This window comes from Chiroxiphia lanceolata, chromosome 1 (assembly GCF_009829145.1).
Source record: "Chiroxiphia lanceolata isolate bChiLan1 chromosome 1, bChiLan1.pri, whole genome shotgun sequence".
NCBI lineage: Eukaryota > Metazoa > Chordata > Aves > Passeriformes > Pipridae > Chiroxiphia > Chiroxiphia lanceolata.
Window position 1 is genome coordinate 50,489,025 of NC_045637.1, and position 21,452 is coordinate 50,510,476.

General features: G+C 36.3%; 1 protein-coding gene across 1 annotated transcript in view; it reads left to right on the plus strand.

Annotated features, from left to right (window-relative positions):
* The window catches only part of SMCHD1 (structural maintenance of chromosomes flexible hinge domain containing 1), a 72,917-nt gene that overhangs the window by 5,632 nt on the left and 45,833 nt on the right, over positions 1-21,452 (plus strand). The window contains exons 2-16 of the mRNA XM_032696277.1: positions 6,406-6,481; positions 6,948-7,109; positions 11,257-11,339; positions 11,436-11,566; positions 12,630-12,744; positions 12,891-13,010; positions 15,561-15,727; positions 17,757-17,850; positions 18,099-18,309; positions 19,131-19,248; positions 19,350-19,533; positions 20,060-20,257; positions 20,391-20,504; positions 20,940-21,046; positions 21,314-21,396. Coding sequence (XP_032552168.1) covers positions 6,406-6,481; positions 6,948-7,109; positions 11,257-11,339; positions 11,436-11,566; positions 12,630-12,744; positions 12,891-13,010; positions 15,561-15,727; positions 17,757-17,850; positions 18,099-18,309; positions 19,131-19,248; positions 19,350-19,533; positions 20,060-20,257; positions 20,391-20,504; positions 20,940-21,046; positions 21,314-21,396 — 1,963 coding nt within the window. The remainder of the gene's footprint in view (positions 1-6,405; positions 6,482-6,947; positions 7,110-11,256; positions 11,340-11,435; positions 11,567-12,629; positions 12,745-12,890; positions 13,011-15,560; positions 15,728-17,756; positions 17,851-18,098; positions 18,310-19,130; positions 19,249-19,349; positions 19,534-20,059; positions 20,258-20,390; positions 20,505-20,939; positions 21,047-21,313; positions 21,397-21,452) is intronic.

A 21,452-nucleotide genomic window follows, 5' to 3' on the forward strand; every position in this document is an offset into this window, starting at 1 on the left:
GGAAAGCTGCGTGGCCTTTAAGTTCTTGGTCAAATTTGAATGTTGGCAATACAGTCAGATGCAGAATATCTGCACTCTTTAGGATTAGTTACCCAAGTGAAGCTTTTAGATGCAAGTGAGTACTTTTTGCTTTTGGAGAGCAAAATTCTGAATTCTTGTTACTTTAACAAGTGGTGCCATACAAAGTATTTTGGTGGTGGAAGCTTACACTGAGTTGATGTAAAAATTTTGGCCGATAGCTACGCTCATGAACATTTCTAATTGTGCTTTTAGAAACAACAGTTTGTGAAGGTCTCATGGAAGTTACTACGGTTGTCTAGACTCGGAATAAGTCTAGTAATGACAACACAGCTCTTTGCAGGCATTCTGGGGTCCCAGGCTTCTTTCTGCTAGTTATATGTTGCAAATCTTGAAGAGATGTCTGAGTTAACAACTGTTCTGGACAAAATTTTATAGATATATGCTTGCGGCTTCTGTAGCTGTCTCGTGTCGTGCAATTTCCCTCTCTTCTTTTTCTCTCTGGTTTTCAAAAAAAAAATATGGTAAAACTTTAAGATACCTCATAAAATTTTATTATATTACTGGATCTATTACGTAGCAATGTTCTAAGTGTTTCTTTTGAACCATCTGTTCAATTCTTAACATCTTTCATTGATTACTTTTTGTAAATATTTAGAAGCATATCAATGGAGCTTTTTATAGTAGTGAAACTTTTAAGTAGGACAGAGGACAAGGCCCCTCAAGTTCTGCAAATGCTGTAATTTGATCTTTAGATAAAGATGGCTCTGTCAATAAAGGATGGTTGAAAAATATTATAGAACATTAGTGTTCACTGCTAGTTTCTGTCTGTAGGTTGTCTCTAGTGACCATCTGCCCAGAAGATACTGGCTCCTGTGTGTTCTTCTATTTCTGTAACATGCAACTTTTTGTTTTGAACTCCATGAAATGCTTAGAAATAATTTGTCTTTTTTTTTTTTGTTTCAACTGCTTTTTTAGAGACTTTTGGATCTCCTTTTTGTTGGTGTCCAAAGATGTTATATATTAAGTTTGTGTTTGGATATTCAGGAAGATCAATCGTGTTATGATTAGAGATAATTGTTATCATACTTACCTTGCTACCGTGAGTGCTTAGCCCCAGATCCTTGATAACAGATTCTCAGCAGAGTGTCATCATGTTGAAACTAATTGACCTAAGAGTGGACTGGAAAAGTTTATTTGATTAGCATTTTTAAGAGTTCAGTACAGTTGTTCCAACTGACTTCCAACAAGGTCTTTGTCTCCACTTAATCTTTTTATATCTTAGTTTTTGTATTTGTAATTTGTAATAATTTTGTATTTATTAATTACCTTAATATATCTGGTTGTATGAATAATTGAGAGACAATACAAATATCTCAGTATCCATAAGCATTACTGAAAGACAGTTCTTGGTTTGAAAGTCTGTGATTTGAGAGTGAAATCCTTTTCTGTAAATGTGTACTACCATTTCATCCATTTGTTGCTATATAAAATCTCTCAATTTGGACTGGTAACTCTTTTTGGTGTGGCATAAAGTGGGATAGCTAACTGATAAATGTATGTTGTTCAGATGGCAACTTGGCAAATAGTGTGGGATATTTAGTTAATCCCATGCAAAGCTACAGAAGGCTACAGACCTCTCAGAGTTTGAATTGGCTTCATTTTTCCAGATTCCAGAACAAGTTTCTGCAAAGGAGCTGCTCGATCAATGTGAAATACTGAAAAAGCTGTATTGTTTTTTTTGTAATGTTGGGTAGCTAAGTAACTATGAAGGACAGCACTGAAAATGACATTGCGAGATTTCTTTACATTTAACTGATACAATTCAGGTCCCCTTTAGGAGTTTTGTGTTGGCAGTACAGTTCTCTTAGCCAGAAAAATACTTCTGGGCTAGATGCCACTTGGAGGAAGATAACTGTGGCTGTTAAGTCTCTGTTATCCTTTGGCTACATCATCAAGCTCTGGGATCAGTTCTTCACATCATTCTTATGCATCTACCTGCTTAGGTCGGTTACTGTAGAAGGAGACAGCATTTTAAGGGTGCAGAAGTTGCTTATTGTAGGAAACAACTTTGTTTTGGAAAAGTTTGGATTGCCAGGGGTTAAATGTCTTCTATAAAGATACTGTAGTTTTGATTTCACTGTTTGACCTCTGTCTTAATGGAGTGTTCCATTCCTTCAGTTTGAAAAGTCACCACCAGAAATTATTATTCTATGGCAATAGACTGTAGGACCAGAAGAAGCAGACCAATGATTCTGTGTTTACAGCATGTTATTTCTCCTTCACTTACCACTGCAAACCTATTCATGTGACTGCAAACTGTGGTGATACACACAAAGCTAAATATTTGCTTGTTGAACACCTTTTCCAAGGCAGATAGTAAATCTAGAGGTGAAATCTATGTTAACTTCATTTTAAGTGTTTTAGTTGGCTTAATAGGCAGGTAAGCCTTGCTGTGCAGGTGCAGATAAAGTAGCAACAAAACTTGGTTTTGTGCTTATGTACTAATATGTGGAAGAGAAAAGAAATGGAGATCTAGTTGAAGGAGTCTTTGCTGCTGAGTTGTGGGCTTGTGTTTTGTTTTGAGTTTGGTTTTCTTTTTAGTTTGTAAAGAAAACCTGTGACTGAAGCAAGTACATAAATTGAACCTTGCTTCTTGATTCAGATTAAAGGGTTAGAGAAATCACAGTTCACTCACACTTTCATGTATCTTACCTGTAAATTGTTCTGCTGAGAGCTTGTTGGGCATGGGGCATTCATGTGGCTGTCTCAAACTCTTTTAGCAGTATACTAATCTCATACCATAAATAGCTACCAACAAATTGAGAGCTATTAGCTTTATTTATTTAGCATGAAGCATAGATGACGCTCCAGACTGAACCTCCAGCTTATAAAGAGTGCATTTCTTTTGTTTGTACAAAGACAGCTTTTTTTTCCTTAGGTACCATTCAGTGGGTGTAAGGACTGGTATCCTACCATGTGTAAAACAGGCTTGATTCAGGGATTTTTTTTCTTAATTTGACTTACTGCCAATTAACACAAATTTTTGCTTATTGATTGAGGGGGCAGTTAAACACTTAGGTAAATGCTCTTCCTTCTTCTTCTCCAAGCTCATCTTCTGTCATAAACCTTTTTTCCCCCTCTTCCTAGTCTAAGCTACTCTTGTTTTCCCAATACACAACGCTTGATCAATCCCAATTCCTTTGGTGATGCAACAGGTGGTATGAGAGGTCAGGGCCATTTACAGGGCTTTAGTCTACTTCTTCTCCTCCTCCATGCTTTTTACTGGGTTTTTTTCCACTATGGAGGGTTGTCCATAGGCCACAGCCTTTTGAGAGTAGGAAGACAGAGAAGGGAAATTGCCTGCCCTGACATGGGTCCTCCATGGGCCTCAGTGCCTTCGGGGCCATCCCTGCTCTGGTGTGGAGAACATGGAGGTCCCTAGCAATGTGTCCTCTGCATCTCCTCTATTCTTTCTCATTTGTCTCTTCTATTTCTACCTCGATAAGTTTGAGCAGGAGCATCATGTGCCCTTCTGGTTGAAATCTGGATGTGTAGTTTGAGAGCCATCTGGCACTGGTCATGACTGGCTCAGGACAGTTGATGGCCTCCTCTCTCAGTGGTCACCCCTACAGCTTTCTGGCATCAAAGCCCTGCGGCGTACTCTCAGTGTGGTTTAGCAACCAGTTTGGCTTTTAGTCAACAGCTATGGTTGTTTTCCCAGAATATTCAGATTTTGGTTCATTGATATAATTATACTTTTTAGGTTTTAGTTGGCCTTCTTCCTCTTCTGCATGCACATAGCTGTTAATCTTTGTAACGTTTTAACTCTTGCCTTTGCATGTAGTGATCATATGTAACCGATAGCTTAGGGATCCCTGCCTTTTCACACATCTACCTCTCCTAGCTTGTGGGTTAATTTGAAGGTTGTCTCTTTTTTTCCTTGAAGTCTTTTCTATCTAAACAGATAAAATCTTTCTGCTTAGCTGTTTTAACACAGTAACTTCCAAACATGGTTTCATCGTGAATGTGCAGAAGCATTTCTGAGTATAGTGATTGTATTGTGCTCTTTGAGATTTTGGTGACACAAAAAGCTAGCTTGTGGTCATGCGTCTAGACAGTGATCATAGAATAACCAGCAGATTAAGAATCTGAATGTACTGTTGTTATTTAGTGAATTTTATCAAGTTTTGTGCATTGTCAGTGCTTATTTGGAAAAGGGCACAATGCTAGGCTGAAAAGGGCTCAGCAGGTAAACCTGAGCTTCTTAGGAAGTCAACAGAAGATATCATATTGTCTCTTACATGCACAAATCTTAGCGAGAAATGAAACATTTGCCCAAATGTTGTTTATCAGAATCAAATGAAACGTCATCAACTGTTCAAGTAAATTACCCAATAGATTCACTTTAATTCAGCAAATGACCAGCTCATCTGGAGACCATATCCACATAATGGGACAGCTGTGCAGCCATCTCACTGCTGCATGGCATAGTGGGAAGGGACAGGGGCTGGGATAGCGAAGAGTGTAGGGCAGAGGGAAAGAGGAAGTCGAAGTAGGTCTTATATCGAAGTGAAGCATTCAAACTGAGAAATCTTCTAAGTTGGCCAAAGCTTACAAAGCAGATGGCCTCTTAAATTATGGCATGGACAAGAAAAACAGATTATCTGCAGTTAGAACTGCCAAACTCAGTCCATGAACCTGCCTAGTAGCTTATCATGAAATGGCAAGAATTTGGAGTGAGGTGGAAAGGGCCTGCTGCCAGTGGACACCCAAGAGCTGCTGAGCTCAGCCAAGAAATAAAAGTGTAGCTCTGCCTATGAGGCTCGCCTATGGAATAGGGGAGAGGAGCAGGAGGAGGCTGCCCCTGTTCGGGCAGCAGGCGGCTGTCTTGTGCAAACACTACCCCTCCTAACTTCTTGCTACCTTAAATGCTGCACTCTTCATAAGGTTTTGAGAGCAGAAGAGCTTTTGGGTGGTTGAGAAAATAGGGAAGCTGTAATTACAGCCAGAGGGAAAGATGCTTATCTGTGCTTTCAGTGTAAAACTCTACAGTTATTCTATATTAACCACTGACCTCGAATGGCACAGTAGAATGTTAGCTTTCTAGTATCCATATCCTTTGCTGCTTACTTTCCTTGCTCTGAGCAATTTATTATTTTTTCCTACGCAGATTTTTCATGTGGAAATTTGTGTGAGAGGTTGACTTCAAGTGATTTGAATGTAGAAGAGTTAAAAAGTGTGAATACTCCAGGTTCTTTAGTCTGAACATCAGTCTCTTTATGTCATCTCTGTTTCACTTGCACCAAGTGCTATGATAAATTTGACAATTTTGCTAATTTTGCTGATGGATAATAAATATATTTTTAACATGGTTGGGGAAAGAGTAACTGAAATATGAAAAGCAGGCTTCTAATGGAACCTCAAGCAGTGTTTTAAAAGTATTTTCATGAGTCGGAGTACTAGGGATGGAAAGAAAGAGGTATGGGAAATGATGAGGGCAAACTGCTGCAGAGAACTCCAGAGTTTCAGGGAAGAATATCTAAAAGTGCATAAAGCACCTGTCTGAGCTGTGACTGTAGGACTGAATGGGTTGATGGAGTTTGATGAGACTAGATCTGACTTTTTCTTGAGTTTCAAAGGCCCAGAAAGACAGGAGAAAATACAGATATTTAGTTTATTATTTTGAGAAAGAGATTAATGTTGAACATCAGGGTGCAAAAATAGGGGCAAATGCAGAGGCATTTAAATGCATGTAGAAAGCAGGATAACAAGTCAAAAGCTACAGTAACGTATTCAAAATTTGGAGGCATCAAAGTGGCAAAGATTGTTTAGGTTCAGAAGAATAAACTTCAGTGGTTTAGTGGTAACGAATTTTTCTGAAAGAAATCTATTATTTTTTTAAATGTATGATATAATTGAAGAACAAAGACTTTAATAAGTATCCAATGTTAAGAAATACTAGGTTGGTTTAGTATCTCGAAACAGTGCAGTTAAATATGGGACACCCTCTAGGTCATAACTATTGCTGTTGTAGGTGCAGCCTGAAGCAGAGCTGTTCATTCTTGTTCTTCAGCCCCCAAGGTGATTACCTTTAAGACATTTCCTCCTTCTGACAATTGCTATTGCTCACTAGAGCATATTTTAAGCAGGTGAAAAAACAAACAACTCTAGTACAGACAGATTTGGCTAAGCTGAGAAGGCAAATGAAGTTAAGTTCTGGATTTGAACTGTGTTCTAGGAGTTAGTACAGGAAAAGTATTGATCACTTAGTAGTTTGTGACAAAGTAAATAGACCACCTTTTTTTATTATTTGTTTGTTTTAATTTTTCTGAATCTTTTTGGAGTACTTAGTCGTCATAACTGAATATCCTCCAATTTTTATAGGCATTTGGCATAGCTACTGATGAAAAGTTTGTTATCACCACAACAAATAGGAAGGAAATTACAGAAGACAACTTCAGTAAGTATCTTAGATGGCAAAATAATTACAGCTATTTCTTATATTGATTGTCAGGATCGTGTGATGATTGTTAATGCTCTATGACACGAAATAATGCAATAGTGAACTGAAAGTACAAGTCCTGTAATAGTTTGCCAAGAATTGTTACAAAGGTGACTTTCACAAGCAAGTTTTCGACAACTACTTGCTAGTATGAAGGACAGTTATGCTAAGTAATTTTTTTACCGTCCATTACAAATTCTGTAAATGATAGGGAAAAATGGCATGTATGTAGCTATCACCTGAGAAAACCTACATTATTAAGCATGGAAATGTGAAAAGATATTAAATTAAATGTTGTTGCTAAATGCTGAGCAGTCAATGCCTAAGAAAATATAGAGATTACCTGAGGGTAAACCAGTACTGGTTTTGAGAGCAGAATTTGTAGTGCTCTTCAATATAACCTTGTATTTCATCTTCATTGCAGGCGAACTTGTTCAAGATGGAGTCACTTTATATCTGCTGCAGTCAGTTGATCAAATGTTGCTTTTGGCAACCAAGGAACGAATTGATTTCCTGCCCCACTACGATACACTTGTCAAAAGTGGCATGTACGAGTACTATGCCAGCGAAGGGCAAAATCCTTTGCGTAAGTAGTTGCCAAGATAATTGTTTTTAAACAGTGTTCGTATGAATATAATGTGGTTATAACTAAGAGTTAAATTTAGTTTAACTTTTAACTTTTAGTTATAGCTGGTGAAAAAAAAGTCTTAACTGTAAAAAAAACTATGTTCCTCATGCAAATTTTTCTTTTAAAAATGAATTAAAGTGGCCATGTAATAATCCAGATTTATAAAGGTATCTCCTCAAATACTTTTTAAAGAAGTTTGAATATTTTAGAAGTAAAATAACTGAATAATCTTGTGGATGTCATCCAGACAGGGAGCATTTGTGTTATCAGGTTTTTGTCTCCTATACTAAACAAAAGAAACTTTGTGTTTGAATTTGGTGAACAGTTCTTCTATGAGCTACTGTAGAATTTTGTGTGCCCTCCCATCAGGAGTTCTACAGGGCTTAACTTACCAAAAAGAGCAAGTATTCGTTTTAAAAGATACTACTTTAATTAGTTTTTATCTGACTGGTGTATAAAATATGTAACCAGCATTTTGTATTGTTTTATTGAAAAAAATAATTTCTGTTTATGGCTTCTGTGAAAATTCTGTCTGTGGCTATTATTACTTTTTAAGTATGTACTTCTTAGGTGCAGCATGTTCAAAATTGTGCAGAAAAAAGTGCAACTATCAAGACTCAAGTATGATACCATTCCCACTGTGATTTCTGTTTTAAAACAATATTGACATCTATAAATAGCAAATATATTTTTAAGGACCAGTCTCCTTTTCCCCCTTTCCTCTTTCTGCGCTTCATTTGTTCCCTGCTGCGATGAAGACGCTGTTTTGGTTCAGGTTTGGGGTTACTGTGCTCAAAGTGCACTGATAGTTTGGTCAATGATGTGTGTATCCCTGTGCACGGGAATTGCTATATTAGACCACCCAAAGCATTCTGTTGAGATCTGTGCTTTGTTCTTGCCAGCAGCCATTAGTGGACCTGTTGCTCACCAGCACAGAGGAACCTACTGGAAGGGTCTAGAGGGGTAGTAGCCTGATCTGTACTGACCACACCCTGGTGGAATTCATGATCTCAATGAATATAGGCTAGGTGAAAAATATAGTCAGGACTCTAAACCTTAGGAAAGCAAACTTTCAGTTGCTTAAGGGTGGGGTGGATGGGACACCTTGGGAAACAGCCCTTGGGGGTAAAGGAATAGAAGAGAGAGAGCAGCTATTTAAAGACTTTTTTTCTCTTTGAGCACAGGAACTATTGATTTTCATGTGCAAGAAATCAGGCAAAGAAGACTAGTATGTCTGAGTAAAGACCTCCTGGTCAAACTAAAACACAAGAGGGAAATGCATAGACAGTGGAAGCAGAGACATGAATACTGGGAATAATACAGGGATACTGCCTGGGAATGTAGGGATGGGATCAGAAAAGCTAAGGCACAGGTAGAGCTAAATTTGGCAAGGAATGTGAAAAGAACGATAAAGATTTCTACAGATACATTAAAAAACGATGACAAAAGAAATTGTACCCTCAATAAATGAAATGGGGGAGGGGAGGGGTCTAGTGGCAACTGGCATGGAGAAAACTGAAGTACTAAACAATTTTTTGCCTGTGTTTTCACTTTCGGTTGCTCCTCCCACAATTCTTGAGTCCCTGAATCTAAAGGCAGGGACTGGGGGAAGGATATTCCCATTCATCAGGGGAGAAGATCAGGTTCAAGACCATCTGAGGAACCTAAATATACAAGTCCATGGGACCCCATGAGATGCTTCCTAGAGTCTAGAACTGTCAGATGTAGTCAGCAAACCATTCTCAATGATATTTGAAAAGACCTGACAGTCAGGCAAAATTTCCAGTAGCTGGAAAAAGGGAAACATCACACTCATATTTAAAAAGGAGTACTGTGGGAACTACGAACTGCACTTGGGTCAGAGCAATCCCCACTATCAATACAGACTGGGGGCTGAATGGATTGAGAGCAGCCTTGCCAAGAAGGACTTGGAGGTACCGGTCAATCAAAAAGTTGGATGTGAGCCAGCAATGTGTGCTTGCAGCACACAAAAACCCAGTCATATCCTGGGCTGTGTAAGAAGTAGTATGACCACCATGTCGAGGGAGATGAATCCTCCAGCTATACTCTGCTCCTGTGAAACATCCACCTGGAGCACTTTCACCCAGCTCTGTGGCCCCTAGCACAGGGCAGACCTGGACCTAATAGAGCATGTCCGAGGAGGGCCGTAAAGATGATCAGAGAGCTGGAGTACCTCTCCTATGAAGACATGTTGAAAGTTGTGGTTTTTCAGCCTGGAGAAGAGAAGGCTTTGTGGAGACCTTGTTGCAGCCTTCTAGTACTTAAAATATGTTTATAAGGAAAATGGGAATATGCTTTTTACCAAGGCCTGTAGTGACAGGACGTGGCGTGGTTTTAAACTGAAAGAGAGTAGATATAGATGGAACATAAGGAAAAAATTCTTTACTGTGAGGGTGATGAGACACTGAAACAGGTTACCCAGAGAAGCTGTAGCTGCCTCATCCCTGGAAATGTTCAATGATGGAGCTTTGAGCAATGTGATCTAGTGAAATATGTCCTTGCCCGTGGCCGAGGGGTTGGAACAACATAATCTTTGAAGGTCTCTTCTGGCCTAGACGCTGAACTCACTTGTTAAAAGCTGTGTTTTTCCATACATGATGGAAACTACAAGAAAAATAAGAGCAAAAGCAGTAGAATGAGATACTTCTCTGTTGTGAATTTATCAGTGTTGCTGGTGATGCTAAACTGGATGGTGAGGTAGACAGATCAGGAGAGAGCTATTCTTGGAAAGAGACCTGGACAGGCTGAAGCACTGGGCAAGCAAGAACAGTGTGAAGTTTAACTGGGCTTTGCCTGTCAGTGTTTGCAGGTCTAGATAATGAAAATTTCTTCACATTTTACTGTAGTTCAAAATAATTTTAAACTTATGTTTGGTCTGTTGGACAGTATCACCAACATACATTTGCTGTTTTCTCTCCATGAATACAGTTACCCCAAAGCTTGAAACAGACTTATTGATGAATCAGAGAAGTGATCTAAAGATGGAATCTCAATGTTGTCTTTTTGAAGTGGGTAGATTTTTCTTTTTTTTTTAGTAGTACAGCAAACTTTTCTACTACTGAAGGAATGGTAAACTTTTTGCAGTATTTTCCTCTGTCTTGTTATTGCTAAAACAGTTTGCTACAGTGGTTTTAAGTCATCATTCTCTCTTAAAGAGTGAACAAGCTTCGGGTGTTTATGAGAAACTTTTCATATGCATTTATGTCAGTTCTTGAACTTGTCTGTACTCTGCAATAGGTGACAGAGAAAAAAAGGATTCGTGCTCTGAGTGCACTGAATGTATTCATATTGCTACCACAGAAGCTTTTAAAATGGCCCAAAAGTTGTGGTGGTCATAAGTCTTCTTGTGGTCATAATTCTGCAATCATAAAGAGATTACAATGATCAAGACTACAAACAGAATAATTTTTAGATCCACTTCTGTAATGACATTACTGGTATATATTTTTTCGAATGTGTTACTATTTCTTGCTCTTGGAGACCATACTGAGGTATTTTGTGAAATTCCGCAACATACCAGTAATTCAAATTTGCAAGCTAGCTATGGTAAACTGTCTACTTTTCTTTGTTTTGTACTAGAATTGACTGTTAGAGCAAATAGCATTTTTGAGTTTGTGTAAGTGTACTGCAACTGATGCTCCTTATTTGCCACATATCTAAGGCCGTGCTTAACCAATTTCACATGTTGCTGAAGGACCATTATTCTTTGATATGGAACAGTAAGTATGGATCACATAACTGATGCTCAACTGCTGTTGTTCGCAATGAAGAAAGTTGCAAAAAAATGTAGAACTGGTTTTATACTTCAAAAACAACTTGAGGGAAAATGCCACATGCTTCAGTGTTGATGCATGGTACTAATACTCAAGGGATTTCTTTTACATGTCTGAAGTGTATGGCCAGTATAACTTGCACCTTGCACTGTAGCATTCTGAAGAACCTTGTAAATTGCAGGAAATAAAACTTTCTTTTTAGAGAGTCTGGCTGGAAATGTGTTCCTTAAGGCTAAGTGAATAGGTAAGGTAAGTGGGTGTCTGTTTTCTGACTCCTATTTAATAGGGTTATGTTTCTTCAATTTCTTTAGCATTTGCCCTTGCTGAGTTGATTGATAATTCTCTGTCAGCTACATCCCGAAATACCGGTATTCGGAGCATACAGATAAAATTGGTAAGATGGAGATATTCTACCTTTTTTAGGTGTAGTTCACATTATCCCTTTTTACTGGTGCTCCTTGTTGAGTTGTGTTGGTTTTTTTCCCCTCAGTTATTTGATGATTCCCAAGGAAAACCAGCTGTTGCTGTGATCGATAATGGAAGTGGAATGACTTCTAAACAGCTTAACAACTGGGCTGTATATAGATTGTCAAAGTTTACAAGACAAGGTGACTTTGAAAGGTTAGAAAGTTTTAAATATTTCTACAACCATTAACAAACTCTGCAAAGGTTCACAAAATACCCTTTTAAGACATAGCTCTGTACCAACACTTAGCTAAAATCTGTCATTTTATGATTACATAATTAGATTTATACTTTTTGTAGGTAGGAAGTAGAGAAGCTTCATAATATGAAACTGCTCTTCTGATCTTATGGTACTGTGTGAATATTAGGATAGAATAGTAAATGTGAGGATGAGAATTACAGCCTCAGTCTTTTCATCTGAGTAACTACTGTAAAAAGTAGTGGGGCAGTGGAAAGTGGTAATATGGTTAATGGAAGGTTTTTTGCATTGCAAGCATCTCCAAATAGAATAGCAAAATCTTTCGAACATCTGGAGATAAGTGCATAAAAAGTGGTTCTGGGTCATATGTAAAGAAATTCACTGCTTTTTGAAATTGCTGCAGGTGAGTTCAGTAACAGTGGAAATGTACAGTATTCTAAAGCTACAGATTTAAACTGTGGGTTGCTACCGTTCAAAGGGAGTGTTTGGGCAGATTATAACAGGTTAACCTCTACACCTTTTTTTCATTTGGGACTGTTATGATTTAAAAACAGATGTTTGTCCTAAACTAGGTAAGACTGTTCAGGCTGACTTGAGAGACTTGGAATTTAATTACTGATAGCATATTCTGTCTTTCCAAGCCTGCATTTAATGGTTGGTTGGCATTATTTCCCATTTTGACTTAAAAGTATTTTTATGAAAGGATGCTGTCAGAAGGATCAGGCTTGCTTTCTAAGCATTTTCATTTGAATAAGATTTAGTTTGTGAGAAGGGACAGAAATGTTTTATAAGAGGACTTAGGAAAATGCTTACTTGGTCATCATTCTTTCAGAAAGAATACATCAAGAATCTTAGGCACATACATTTCAATATTACAGTTTTAATAGGTCTAAATTTGAGGATTTTTAACAAGGTGAAAGCAGGAAGAATTTAATATAAGCTATTTAGATTAGAAGTTTCATTGTTTTTTTACATTACTTTTGTCTTGAGAAAATTTATTAAGGGCACTTTTTTTCTCAGTGATCATTCAGGATATGTACGCCCTTTGCCAGTGCCTCGTAGTTTAAATAGTGATATCTCTTATTTTGGAGTTGGAGGCAAACAAGCAGTGTTCTTCGTTGGACAGTCTGCCAGAGTAAGTAAATGTCAGTCTTTATTTTAAAACATTTTTACATAATCAGATTGTTATTTCCTAGCTTTTAATCACAGCATTAAACTATTTTATTATGTTCATTTTAAGTCTAATTTTGATTTTAAATGCTGTTTCTTTAATAAAATCAGATGATAAGCAAACCTGCAGAATCTCAGGATGTTCATGAACTTGTCCTTTCTAAAGAGGATTTTGAAAAGAAGGAGAAACACAAAGAAGCAATATATACTGGTTTCATTCGAAACAGAAAGGTAAATAGCCTTAATACTTTCTCCTTTGTAATTGAAAGCCTTTCCCAGGTTAACGTGATTTAACTATATAATATTTATGTAATACTTATCTGAGAATATATTCATCTTATTGAATCATTTTCACTCTGGAGTGTAAAAGGAAGTAATGGGAAACTTGAAGACACTATCATAAGGCTTTATTTCTACATGATTCTGTTTTCTCTTGTCAGTTAAAATTAAGGGTCATAAATACCATATATTTAAAAATACTTTTCTAAGCACAGCAATTTTTTTATTATGTATGAAACATAAAGAAAATGTGTGTTCTTTGAAATAGCAATGAATAAATTAGGGAAACAAATTGTGTATGTAGAAATTTGTAGAAGAACTAACTTCTGGGAGAGAAGTCCAGCCAGATCAACAAAACCCAGCGGTTTTACAAATATTCATTATTTTGTAAAATAAGTGAACTATTCAGCTGAAAATTAAGATGCTTTTCATGAAGAGGAAAAGCTTGAGCAAAAAAGCTGTAAGATAAGGAGGAAGACTGAAAAGAACTGTTCTTTGGATATTTTTGAGCAAGGTGGTAAAGGCAAAGAATATAGCTAAGGGTGCAGATGGGAGGCAGAGTGGGTGCTGTGTGTGACAAGGTAATCAGACCTTAAGCCCATATGAAGTGGGATATATCAGTGTTCTTGGCCTTTTATATGGGTGAGAAAGGAACAGGAGATGAATAAGGTTTTTATCGTGCCAGTCTTGGGTCAGTGACTTGCAACAAAAACTGAATTGTCAGGGTTTTGTTTTTAATCTCTGTACAATATTGTTGAGAAGGTAGAGTCACAAAAATAGACACTATTTTTGTAAATAAAATAGTCTGCTTTTATTTTATTTTGAAAATAAAAGCAGACAAAATCAGCTTTTTTGTAGAGGACACAAATGCTTTCCCTCCGTATTTAATATTAAAAAGATGTAAGTTGGAGGAAAGTAGCTGAAGGAGGTGTGTAGATACTACTAAAGGTGGTACAAGAAGGTGGTGCAATCAACTGTTGGAAAAGTTGTGGTGATAATATAAAATTAAAGTTGACACAGTTAAAAAATGTAAGTAAAGTTCTATTAGAGGAAAAAAATAACTTGGAACTATCCAAGAGGGAAGAGATGATGTGAAGAACTCAAGTAATAGAAATGAGATGTGAAGGTAATGGATAGATAATTCGGGTTTAGGAATTTTTTTGCCAATCATTGAAATACCTAGGCCAGTTAATTATAGCAATGTGAAATAAAGTGTGTGAATTTGTCTCTTCAATGACATGAAAAATGATCTGCGCTGCACATAGGTGAGCAAGAGAATGCTATGGCAGAAATAGAAGTTGTAATGGATTACTAGGGTGAGAAGAATAATTGAGTCTTTGAGGCATTGAGTTGGTAAAGGAAGTTACTTTTGCAAAGAAATCAAGATGTAATCAATATCAAACATAAGGCATTGTAGAACAAGGCCAGAACACTGAAGAGAAGTGACATTGATGGCACCCCAGCTGATCATCTTCTCTCAAGGGATAATAGTCACCTGTCTTTACTGCATTCACTTCCCTGGACCATTTAATATTGCCAATAAGTAAATAGTACTTTTCTAGTTGAGATGGATGCTAAGAATGTAGGGGAAAGTGCCATGGTAGTTTATTCTCTGGGTTAAGGAGAAGTCTTTGATTCCCTGAGAAAAGTAAGTCTTAATAGAACACCCTTGATTAATTATTTCACCACCTATGGGCAGGTAAGGCATGTCTCCTTTCACGGCTTAGTGATGTGGGTTTTGCCTGCTTTCCTGCAAAACGAGGCACGAAGCTGCATTTGCTGCAGCTTATCTTCTCGGTTGTACCAGTTGTTTGCAATGACTGTAAAGATCTCAATCTTTGTTTTAAAAATAGCTTCTTTTCTGTATGTAGCAAATGTAAAGGAGTATCCATTGGTCCAGCATGAAGCATGACATCAGCCACTGTGATTTTGTGCAGCTTAGAAACCTGTCATAAGAATAAAGTGCATCCATCCAGGAAAAGATAACTAGTAGCTTCCATAAATGAGAATTTTTGTTTCTGTGAGATACTATTGGATATTTCATCTGGAAATTCACCATTTCTTTTTTACAGCAAAAGCGTGTTTCTTCCACTTCAGTTTTTGTTATAGAAAGCAGCCTGCTTTAAAAGCAAATAATTTTTTTCTGGCTTTGTTTTCTTAAAAAAGACTTCATGTGTTATACATATAATAGTCCCATTTGATGGATGAAGAACATGGATATCCCACAGTGTCACATTAAACATGATTAAATCCATTTCTAGGCTGAACACTTCAAATGCTATTATGTAAGTGAGTTGAAAATGAACTGGATCAGGGATGTCACATTCTCAGCTTGTTGACTTTAGTTTGGAAACTTTTATTTTAAACTTTAATCTTTTTTGATATTTAGCATCGCATGTTCTGTTTCACTTTCCTGTTATGTTTTTTAATCTCTTTCAAAGCTGATGGGAGTTCAGAAATTCAGTTTACATTCCTACTTTTATTATTTTACTCTTTTTGTAGCCATCTGACTCTACTCACATCACAAGTGATGATGAAAGATTTCTTCATAATCTAATATTAGAAGAAAGGGATAAAGAGAGTTTCACAGCAGTTGTCATTACAGGTGTACAACCAGATCACATGCAGTACTTGAAAAACTACTTTCACCTTTGGACAAGGCAGCTGGCGTAAGTTGATGATTTGAAAGGTTTTAGTTAAAAATGGGCTACTAACAAAGTCAGCTAATTATGGATTGCTTCCTTTTTGTTCTCAGCCATTGACCTTCTTCCTGTTAAAGCTGTTCATACAGCCTTTGTTGATGCTACAATTAGTTTTCCTATCTAAACTGATTTTACAGAAACTAGAACAACCGAATGTGGCCCCCTAAATCAAAGATGTTTACAAGCATCAGTTTTAATGTGACTTGATAATTGATACATAATTATGCAGTGTAATTTTTAGTAGTATATTTCATGTTGTATTATTAATGTAATAATTAGTTATCTAATTATTAATAACTTGATCAGTTATTTTGCTCCCTGGTGTGCTCCTAACCTTGGTATAGAGCTTTGTATTTATAGTTTTTTGAAATCTTTTGATTGGTTGGCTTTTTAAACAACGACAAAAAGGTGTTGCTGCTTCATCCCAGTTTAAGAGGGAGAACAATATATGCTACTGTCCACTCAGTACTACATCAGTAGGCCTGCAGAGCCTGGAGAAAGGGAAGTCTGAGATACCTGTGAATTGTTTGGTCTTACCTGTTAAGGTGATCTGTCTCTCTGTGAATGTGATCTGAAATAGGAAGTGATGGATCAAATTTGAAATCTGGCAAATTATAGACCTTTGTTTTCGAACTATAATTTTAATTTTTGTATTACCTGTAATCTAATAATAATAGGTAATTCTTAAAATGAGGATTAACATAAGGATTAGATAATACCTTATCGTATGAAACATCATTCAGTGTTGCATGTGGCCAAAACCCTTTTTAACTTCATGAAAATGTAGAGGTATATGTGCACTGACAGATTAACTTAGGTCCCTTATTAGCTTCTAGGTGCTGTTCAGGTAAACACCCACGCTGTGGGTTATGTACATTAGTTCTTTCCAGCCATCTCTTGAAATGAAAGAGCTGCCTCCATCTGAAATGGACCCGGTGCAATTATTCAAGTATATGCCCTGTAGCTGTTACAGTAAAACTAATCAGATTTAGCTTTCTGGTGCGTCACTGTCAGCTGTAATGGCCTTTTTTCCCTCAAACACCTCCACATACCCTTCTGCCATGCCTTTTGCCACCGTTTCATTCTGCTTTAATGGGCTACAGCAGAGCCCTCATTGTTTTGGATGCTTTGAAGTGGAGACGAACCCCTGAAATAACTATGTCTTAAGGCCATGAGAGCACCTTTTGAAGTCTGGAGAAAAAGCAGACAAAATGCTAAGCAATTTGGACATACTGTAAAGTCCTAAGCAATGAGGCCATGAGGAGCTTTTTGCTGGGAAGCAAAATTTCTCCTTGGGGCACTTGTAGTGTAGTGGATGTCAGAAGCAAAGCGCTTGCGGGTGCATTCAGTCCCATTGACTCGTATAATCTCATTTTTCTGCATGCCACCACCCTAAGGTTTAAGGATTCAGTCTTTGAAGTTGGAAGAACTAGCTAGCTTGCTGAGAAGTTGAAGTAAATGGAGTTAAGTTCCTCAGTTTTCGCAAACTTCGTATCTATGAAATGAATTAATCTATCTGACCGTGTTTTTTGAAGTTTCTTAAATGAGCAAAAATGCCCATTAGAAAATACTGTTTAGAAATAGAAGAATTGAGCACATCCTTGACTGTTGCCTATATTCAAATATTTGTAAATAACTTAAGGATAGTGATTGTTGGTTAAATGCTTCAATTGCTGTTAGATGATTGATACAAAACTGGTATCAGAAACAAAGTGGGGAAACCTTTGTCTGTAGTTCTTTCTCATCTCCAGAGTGCAGAACATTTTACAGTAGTTTTTTAGTTTGTGCTTTGATGTAAAAGATCTGGTAACCATGTAACAATCATAGGGGTTTTTTTCACTTATGCATCTTTTTCCAATTTGTTTCCAACTATTTTATCCAAAAATTGGATATTTTAATAGAAATATGAGCTTATTTAGATTTTTTTTAAATTATAATGTGCGATTTCTGAATTTCACTTTCTGGTTTTGCATATTTTTTTTTTTAAATATTTCAGACATATCTATCACTACTATATCCATGGACCAAAAGGAAATGAAACTAATGCTGTAACAAAAGACATAAGCCCTTTCAACAACATCGACATTCAGGTAAGAGGTTTTATACATATTAGTCAAAAGTCTTCTTTAATGGCAGCTTATTTCATATTGTGCCTGTTTCTCTTTATTCATGCATTTTCAACTACAGCATTTTAAGATGTGTATGTAATTTAATTTTTTTAAAGCTAAACTGTTTATCGTTGCAGCATAGGAACTTATTCATTTGCTAACAGTCAAGTGTCAATATGCTAATTACTTTGTCTTTTGATCTAAGGAAAAATCAACTTGTTTTCTTCCAGATTTCAATGTTCGAAAAAGGAAAAGTACCAAAGATTGTCAATCTGAGGGAGATCAAAGATGACATGCAGACATTGTATATAAATACTGCAGCAGATAGTTTTGAGTTTAAGGCACATGTTGAAGAAGAAGGTATAGTGGAAGGCATCATCCGATATCATCCTTTCCTGTATGATAAAGAAACATACCCTGATGATCCATGCTATCCATCAAGTGAGTGAAATGTTTTGCTACTTGTCAGTCCTATCATAGACAATTCCACTACTCTAAATGTTTAAATGAAATAAAAACTAAAACAATTGAAATCAAAGTGCAAATTATTACCTGATTTAAGTTGTGTCAGAACAAAAAAGTTCACATTCTTTGGATGAACAGATCCTGTGAATAAATTGGCTGTTGTGGTAACTTATTTGTGTAAACCTGATCTTTGGCATAACACTGTCTGATTTCAAACTATAAACTCTCATGGACTGTAGTCAGATTGAAACTTTCCATCTTCCTGACTGTTAGATCTTTGCTCCAAGAAACTAATAAAATACCAGCAGTTAGATTCAAAAGATTCTGATAGCAGAATACTGCAAAGGACAACATGTAGTCTGAAGTGCTTAATTTAAAATTAGTTTATTCAGTTGTGATGAGTTTTCAAATGCTGAAGAGTTTCAAATATACTGTGTTGGTATTTTTTTTTTTTTTTTACAAAATCTTGAGCTTAGTTGTGAAGAGATTTTATGATATTAGAAGAACATCAGTTGAAACTAAGAGGAAAAATAATACTTATTCAAATTCAAAACTTTCAAATTTGGTAGATTTGGTAATATTCAACTCCTATTTAAAATTTTTACTTAGCTTTCCTAGTTTTTCTGCTCGGTATATTTAAAATATGAAAAAAATTCCTTATGTTGTATATAACTAGCTTGATATCATGTGCACTGCTACTGTGCTCAACTTAATTTAGTCTACACTGGTTTTTTATATTAGTTTTTTTAATGAATTTATGTTGGTTTTGTTTTTCTGTTTTTTTTTTTTAAATCAAGGATTAAACGATGATGATGATGATGACTGCTTTATAGTAGAAAAAGGTGCCAGAGGAAAAAGGCCTATTTTTGAATGTTTTTGGAATGGTAGATTAATACCATACACAACCGTGGAAGAGTAAGTGGTAATCTGTTTCTACAATGTAAACCAGTCTGTTTCCATAATGTAAACCTCTCTTTATAAAGGTGGATTTTAATGTCTTTCTCCTTTTGTTTCAGTTTTGACTGGTGTGCTCCTCCAAAGAAGAGAGGATTGGCACCAGTTGAATGCTACTACAGAATTTCTGGTGCATTGTTTACCAATGATAAGTTCCAGGTCAGCACAAACAAACTCACTTTCATGGATCTGGAGCTGAAGCTAAAAGATAAAAATACTCTGTTCACAAGAATCTTCAATGGACAGGTAATAGTTGCATTATGTTAAGTATTTCTTCTTGATAAAGTTTAATGCACATGATACAGAAACCTTTGCTCACTGCTGATTTGCTCATATCACTGAATATTGCCTGGTTCTAAATAACATTCACCTTGAGCATTTCTGCAGGACTTTGTAGCAGATATATCTCTGTTTTAGTGAGTAATAAGGCTGAATCTTTAAATCTGAGAAAACAAGACTCAGTATTTTTCCCTTTATTTTCTCAAACAGTTACTTTGTTTAGATGTTATATGACAGTTTTTGTAGAAAGACACCCTTCATGGAGGAATATGGCTGCTGGGGGAAGCACTTTCCTTTGACTTGAAGTGTAGCTTTCCTAGAATTTTGTCATGTTTTCAAGCTGAAGAATCTTTGGGGTTTGATTTTGTTGTTAGTTTTTTCTATGTTTGAGTACAGTATCTCTGCTCTTAAAATTGTTCCGGCTTCTGAAGTGGTCAGATTTAAATTTTTTAATACATTGCTAATATGTATTTCTTTTGTAATCTCTTCATAGGAGCAGCGAATGAAAATTGACAGGGAATTTGCTTTGTGGCTCAAAGACTGTCATGAAAAATATGACAAACAGATAAAATTCACAGTCTTTAAAGGAATAACTGTACGTACTGATATACCATCCAAGAGATTGCAGAGCCCTTGGACAATGTATGCTGCAATAGAGTGGGATGGAAAAATATACAAAACTGGACAGCTGGTAAGTTAGTTGCTCACTGAGGTTAGGGTTTTGCTTGTTTTGTCATAGGTGATTTGAACCCTCTAAAGGGCAGATACTATGTATTTGATGCAGAAGTAATGCATTGCCATTAATTGTTGTCTTCTCGTTGCAGGTGAAAAGTATTAAGACTCATCCAATATTCTATGGAAGTATCGAGAAATTTTTTTTGTATGGAGACCATGATGGGGATATATTTGCCACTGGAGGAGAGGTTCAAATTGCTTTGGTAAGACAAATATAGAAAGGATTCACACGCCTAGTTTACCTATGAAATCTTTAAACAAAATCCTGTGTCAGATTTATTTAAATTACTTTTAAACTGTTGAAAATTATGTGGGTTTTGAGATTCAGCAATCTAGAAATAATCAAACTAGTTACTGTAGTTTTAATATAAATATATTAAAATTATTATCCAGTGTCAACAATCTGATTCATTTAAATTTGCATATCAAATAGAGTATCACAGTTGGTATCAATAGTATGTTTTCAACCATTCTTAACCGTTGTGATTTCAGCAAATTTTAGAACAGTGTCTTGTGCTGTCCGCAGGTAGTATTTATTAGTTTGTTACATTATGTCTATGTCAACTTGTCTAGTCCCTTGGTCTTCTCTGACATACTGTAATCTGACCATTTATAACTGCACTGAATTTTTATTTCAGGAACCACAGGCGTTGTATGCTGAAATGAGAATTATTCCAATCTCAAAACTTGACAGAACAGTGTCTGAGAAAGTCGTTAAAAAATACATAGAGGATGAAATGGCAAGGTAAGCACTGAGTTGTAATTATATAATTGTGGAGTTTCTAATTACAGTTTTAGTATTTCTTCAGCAACAAAAAGAAGTTCAGTTTTATTCCCAAATGGGAGAGCAGTCAGCTGTTTCAGTAGAAACAAAATTATAAACCAAGAAGAAATAGTTCAGGGTTTGGGGTTTTTTTTCTACCCCAAAAATAGTTTCCTGTATATTCAACTAAAGATAAATTAGCCTTTCGTTATATCACTGAAAAACTATTCATCCTTTCTTTTCCATTAGACTTCCTGACAGATTATCGGTAACATGGCCTGAAGGAGATGAGTTATTACCAAATGAAACAAGATTTGCTGGTACACCAATAGGTATATTTTTTTTCTTCCAAATAATAAAATATTAAATGCCAATTAAAAAATGTATT